This window comes from Sinocyclocheilus anshuiensis, unplaced genomic scaffold (assembly GCF_001515605.1).
Source record: "Sinocyclocheilus anshuiensis isolate Anshui unplaced genomic scaffold, SAMN03320099.WGS_v1.1 scaffold718, whole genome shotgun sequence".
NCBI lineage: Eukaryota > Metazoa > Chordata > Actinopteri > Cypriniformes > Cyprinidae > Sinocyclocheilus > Sinocyclocheilus anshuiensis.
The window spans coordinates 2,650,016-2,656,268 of record NW_015546102.1 but is presented as its reverse complement, the minus strand read 5'-3'; the positions used below and the strand labels follow the sequence as shown (position 1 = coordinate 2,656,268).

At 42.2% G+C, this 6,253-nt stretch overlaps 1 protein-coding gene across 2 annotated transcripts in view; it reads right to left on the bottom strand.

Annotated features, from left to right (window-relative positions):
* Positions 1 to 5,684, bottom strand: part of ptbp2b (polypyrimidine tract binding protein 2b) — a 17,795-nt gene extending 12,111 nt beyond the window's left edge. For both annotated transcript variants that reach the window (XM_016502292.1, XM_016502293.1), the window contains exons 1-3: positions 5,589 to 5,684; positions 4,866 to 4,896; positions 4,594 to 4,654 (exon numbers count right to left, since the gene is read on the bottom strand). In XM_016502292.1, coding sequence (XP_016357778.1) covers positions 4,594 to 4,654; positions 4,866 to 4,896; positions 5,589 to 5,596 — 100 coding nt within the window. In that variant the 5' untranslated portion in view covers positions 5,597 to 5,684. The remainder of the gene's footprint in view (positions 1 to 4,593; positions 4,655 to 4,865; positions 4,897 to 5,588) is intronic.
* Between the last annotated feature and the right edge of the window lie 569 nt (positions 5,685 to 6,253).

The window sequence follows — 6,253 nt, the reverse complement described above, 5'->3', positions numbered from 1 at the left end:
AGACAGCCTTCGCTCCAGCCCTTGCTGCAGAAAGGAAAGCACGACCGCAATCGGGCATCTCCGGGGGTCTTCTCGGTGAGAAAAACACCACTCGACGAACAGGTTCCAGTTAAAGGCGTAAGCGTGTCTCGTAGACGGTTCTTTTGCCGAAGTGATGGTGTTCACTACCTCCTGGGATAGGTCACCTAGAACCTCCGCGTCCCATCCAGGTCGTAGGCCCTGCGGCCAGCTGTGTGCCAGTGCGTCTGTGCCGAGTGTTCCCTCGGTCAGGGAGTAGAACAACTGGCAGTGAGAGGTTTCTGGAGAAGCCAACAGGTCTACCTGAGCGGCTACGAAACGTCTCCAAATCAGCTGGACCGTCTGGGGATGGAGTCGCCATTCATGGAGTCGCCAAGAGCATTGCTTGAGACAGCTCGTCGGCTGTACGGTTTGAGCAGGCCCAGAATGTGAACAGCACAAAGTGACCTCAGAACCTTCCGACTCTAAAGGAGGAGGTGGCGGGCGAGTTGCGAGATGCGACGGGAGCGCAGACCACCTTGTCGGTTGATGTACGCAACGGTCGCTGTGTTGTCCGTTCGGACCAGTACGTGCTTGCCTCGTAAGCGCCCTTTGAGACCGTTCAAGGCAAGGCGCACTGCAAACAACTCTAGGCAATTGATGTGCCAATGCAGCTGCGGGCCCGTCCAAACCCCTGAGACTGCATGCCCGTTGTACGTGGCACCCCACCCGGTGGTGGAGGCATCCGTGTAGACCACAGCATGCCTGGAGATCTGCTCTAGGGGCACCCCTGCCCGGAGGAACGCAAGATCCGACCACGGGGTGAAGGTTTGGCGACAGGCCGGTGTAACTTGGACCCGGTGAGTGCCGCGCTTCCACGCCCACCTCGGGACTCGGCCATGGAGCCAGTGCTGCAGCGGTCTCATATGGAGCAGCCCCAGCGGCGTGACTGCCGCCGTAGCTGCCATATGCCCCAGGAGCCTCTGAAAGGGACCGGCTCTAACGCATCCTTCGCCAGTAGGACTGCGATCTCTGCCCACAGAACAGGGGCATCAGCCGCCCTCACTGTAGTGAAGCGGATACCGCTGAACTTGGGCGGGCGCGGGGCGAACTGAATCGCATAGCCGAGGTACCTGGTTCCACGGGTTGGCAGAGGGTGCGTGAGTAGGGCCTTTGTTGACGCTCTCAAACCGCCTGCTGCTGCCGGCTGGCGAAGAAGGAGGATGAGTGAGGTCCGGCATTAGTCTGTCCGCAACTCTCCGTGCCCTCCTGGGACCCAGAGATAAAGGAAACTGCTCTTTTGTCGAGAATTTTGGGTACCGTCGGCCGTGAGGCCAACGGCGGGGGAAAAAAATGAAACAAAAGATTCTCCACCCGGCCCTCCTCCGGGGGAGGGAGTGGTGCGTTCACCATCTCCCGAAGAGCAGATCCTTCCATCTCTGGGTCGCCTGTCTCGGGGCCACTTGCTTCTCTGCTTGCCGCCAGGTTTGACTGGACCGGCTCCACGCTTTGCTGAAGGCTGCTGCGGCTGTAGCGCGTGAGCGGATGCGGGGGCCCGCCCTCAGCGACGACCCAGAGAACTCGCGGTGACCTTCGTCGCTCGGAGCGCGAGGTCGGTGGCGGTTCGGAGCTCTTTCAGAACTTTGTTTGTGGTAAACAGCCACAGATCAGTAGTGGACTCCTGTGTGAAAGCAAAGTCCATGCAGCTTCCCCTCTCATAAGAGTCACCCTAAGAAGGGAATTCCCCCCATTTTCAAAAATGAAATTCAGGCCCTGAATAAATGTCTATAAATCCTGATTGGAGCATCACTATAAATAGTTATAAATGATAAAAAGACGGCTTTAAAAAGATCGGTATCGGCAGATACTGCTTTCTGTGATCGGCTTCAAAAATCCTGATCAAAGCACCCCTACCTTTTATGCATCCACAGTGGGGGGAAAACATCTGTACACTTTACACTGGAGAAAAACATGGATTATCATAAGTTTACTTCAAATTTATTTAGAGATAAGTGTTATTTTTTCCTGTTTATGCCCAAAATAGGACTGAGTGCGCATAACTGAGCCCTAAACACATATAATGTCTGTTTCATTCATACTGGACACCAGAGGGTGCCCTCTCACAGAAACTCTAAATATGCATCACAGATGTGATGGAGCTCATAATGCTCCAGGAAATCCCTAATATGGACAAAGGTATCTAGCTATCGCTGTGATTGAATAAAAAGGAAATAGAAATGCTTGAACTGATCTTGGGTATTTTCATTTAAAAAAAAAAAGTAAATTTATAATCCAGTGCTAATCGACAAGCCTTTATTACAGTATAGAACATATTCTCTACCTTTGCGATTCAATATTCGCATTAAATTTACAAAAAAATAAATCAATGGAATTAGGAGTGACCCCGAATAGTTGAAGATTCAATGCTTCGATAGGATGAGCCTGATTCGACTACCACAAAACAAGGATCATGCCATTTTGGCTATACGAGGGTGCTCATTGTCGGATTTCAACTACAGGTTTTCTCCCAATAAGTTAATATACAGCTCATTATGATAATGCTATAAATAAGAATGTGAAAAAGAAGGTTTTAATAAATATTTTTAACATGCGTGAATAAATCCAACCACTGCTGTGACAGATTTAAGTTTCGCTTTCCGTGATCCATGACTGACAGAGGAGCGCCAGGGATATAAATCTTTAACAACACTCAAATTCACACAGGCAGAGTGAAAGACTGGATTTTTCGATCAGGTAGGGCACAAAATTTCAAAACATTTTAGCTGGTTCTAATTTGATTTTTGGACGCTGTGAACATAGGCGCTGAAAAATTTGAGATATTATCTATTCACTATCATACTGGCGAAACTCATCTGGCAAACTATCCAAAGCATATCTTTGTTTGCGCTCTGGAGAAAATTAAAAGTTTTATTTTTGTCCAGTGCAAGCTTGCAAATCCTCTCATTATAAACAAAACTTTATGAGATTGCGCTAAGACGACGAGGGACAGCTTTTTTGTGATTTTAAATGGAGTGCTCTGTGTGCTTTCTAGGCTATATATAATCCAATTAAGAATTTTTATAAAACTTTTACTTTTTGGCCACATACACGCTGCAAAGTTTCAGGAATGGCATGCACATATTTATGCGGGATTCAAACTCGAAAGAGCAATTGACGGGAAAAAAATATAAGTGAAAATTTACGTGCATTAAAGTTAGAGCACACTTTCTAAAGCATCCTCGGTATTTAATTCTGGAACCGGGCCTGGATAAAACTAGCTGAGTTTGAGCAGTTTTCACAGCAGCTCATATTTATGCGATCGCATGAAGTTTTATGTGGCAGTAGGCTATGCTTCAAAGCCGGAAAACTTAGCAGGATTTGTTCATTTCCCCCGTGAAAATCTATACAGTTAAGAGTAAACATGAACATGGGCTTCATCGAATACTTCTTGCATCTGTTGATTTCATCTTATGTGTGGATTATTTGGTTTTATTTTGTACAAATCTTCAGTTTCATCAGCTCTTATAAGTAATAAACAACAAGATATGTGGCCAGCCAAAGTTAACTATCTATTAATCAAAACATAAACATTATTTACCCTGTTTACGTCTGCGAGGCATCCGTTACACATTTTTATGACTGTCGAATGTAATGTATTTTGGAATTATATAAAATGGATTTAGATTAGACAAAAAGTGCATTAAAGGGTTAGTTCACCCAAAAATGAATAACTCTGGGAGAAGTATTGTTGTATAAATTATGTTATTATTGTTTTATTCTCATAGCTTCGTAAAATTTCAGTTGAACCACTGATGTCACATGGACTATTTTACCGATGTCCTTGCTACATTTCTGGACCTGGGAATATTGCAGTTGCATTGCTGTCTATGGGAGAGTCAGAGAGCTCTCAGATTTTATCAAAAATATCTTCATTTGTGTTCGGAAGATGAACAAAGGTCTTACGGATTTGGAATGAAATTAAGGTAATTAATGACAGAATTTTCATTTTTGGGTGAACTAACCCTTTAATAGACAGACAGTTCCTGCCCTTGATTATGATTGGATGAGCCACATTTGAAACTGTAACAAAATGCTCTTTAAACACACACCTGTGACCTTATTACAGGAGTATTACTGTGCCACTACATCTGAGTGTTGCTGTGTTAATAAATGTTATCTGAAGAACTACATTTGTTGGCAAAAGAATTATAATTTGTTATCAATAAATCTTTATATTTTTGTTGCTGTGTGCATATTTCATGAAACCTTGCCAAGTACATGCGACCATTTTATAAAAGCAATAAGCCCTATAAAGCCAAGGATTTTAGTGATTTAAGAGCAGCTTAGGGGGTTTAGCTATTCTAAAATAGTTGTAAGGCACAGCTTCTAGGGCTTATTGCTTTAGAATGGCACTACATTCTAGACACACAATAGGGGCATGTAGAATTTTGTGATTGACAAAGTTCTCAAACCTCTGGCCATTCTGTGGAGTTTTCATTTTTTGTATTCATGTAGGCACAGTTTTCGGTTATCAATTTCATACAAAAAAAATCTATACTGATTGCACCCAATTTAGAGTTTTATTCCTCCTCTTACCAGTGACTGAAGAGTTTGGACTGTTGTACAGACTGCCTGACAGCAATTCATCTGAGCTTCTCTAGAAAGACACAGATGTACACTGCAAATTCAGTAAATCATTAAAATGATTAAAATGTTGATGAGTCATATAACTTTACATCATTCCATTATGGACATTCCCCCCAAATAATATGGACCTGTGTGGATGGTTCCACTCTCAGATTTTTTCATACATTTTGATAAAATATCTTAAAATTAGGTTAAAACAAGAAAAAACAAAAAACACTTACCTTCACACCAACTGCAACATCGCTTGCAATGCTGTAGAGAGAAAATATAAAAATGCCTATAAATTCTGGGCTGTTTGTTGTTACACTGTCGAAATCACAATCACATTGATGTCACGACTAAACACAATGTCATCAATAACGTACACTAATTTCTCATTTAACGTTACAAATATTACAGTATAATAACACAAGACAAAATGTAATATTTTAAGGAACACTTAAGTGTGGTCAGTATTGTCAGCAGTTTGTTATACGAGGCTTAATAATGCTTGTATAAACCTGAGTTGAAAACCAAATTATGCATAATAAAGTCGTATTCAGTAACGACAAATTAATATTCAGCTCGTGGAGGGGAGTGACCGTTACATTTCCAAACAAAGGAAATCGGACGCGCCCGCCGTACCGTTAGCCGCGGTGCTACACTACATTACACGTCCCTGTTGATAATATAATACGAAACAATTCACAGACTGATATTAAATTATTCAGAACGCTGCTATTTGATACTCTGTATACACATCGCATCTATTTAGCGGTAAAATATGATTTGCGGAGCTCGCATGCGTTTGTTATTATTAGCCAACATTGGTTTATGAATCAACAGTCTGCGCGAGCGGCCTTGTCAGAACGCTTAAGATTGCCACTAAACTCGTTTCAGAATGAACTCAAGCTACTAAAAACTGAATTTTATTCTCTCTTATTCTATAAACAACGCAGTCTTACCCGTCCATTGCAGGGAAAACGTTATTCACGGTGTGATACCGACCGCAGGAGCAGAGGAGCCTTGGCTTCAACACACGCGCGTAACTATGCAAAATGGAGGAGAGTCTATTATTCACGGAGTCACCCGAACACAACCGAACCGACGAGCAGATAGCCTACTCGTAGCGATCTGGGTGACTGATATTAAAAGTTAATCATCAAAAACAACAATAAGAAGAAAAAAAATCATCGTTTTCTGCAGCATAGACAGCTACATTATAATTGTTATCAAAGACTTCCACCCTTATGGAAATCCTGGAAACAATACACAATTATTAAAACTGATTTCCATGCTTGGAAATATCATGGAAACAGGTACATAGCATCTGGGTACCCTTACCAAAAAGTAGTATACTTCAAGTTTATTTTAGTAAGTATACTTAAGTAAAGTTCAAGTATATTTTTAAGTATACTTTATGTAGTAAGTATACAAATATCAGTGTACTAGTAGTACACTTGTAAGTGTACTATTTCAATACTCCTTGGGACTAAATCGGCCCACTTTCTAGTATATAAAAGTACACTTTTAAGTATAACAGTAGTAAACTTTAAGTACACAACTAGTTTACATCAATATTTTTAGCTTGTACTGCAACTATACTAAAAGTGACCTTATATGAATACTG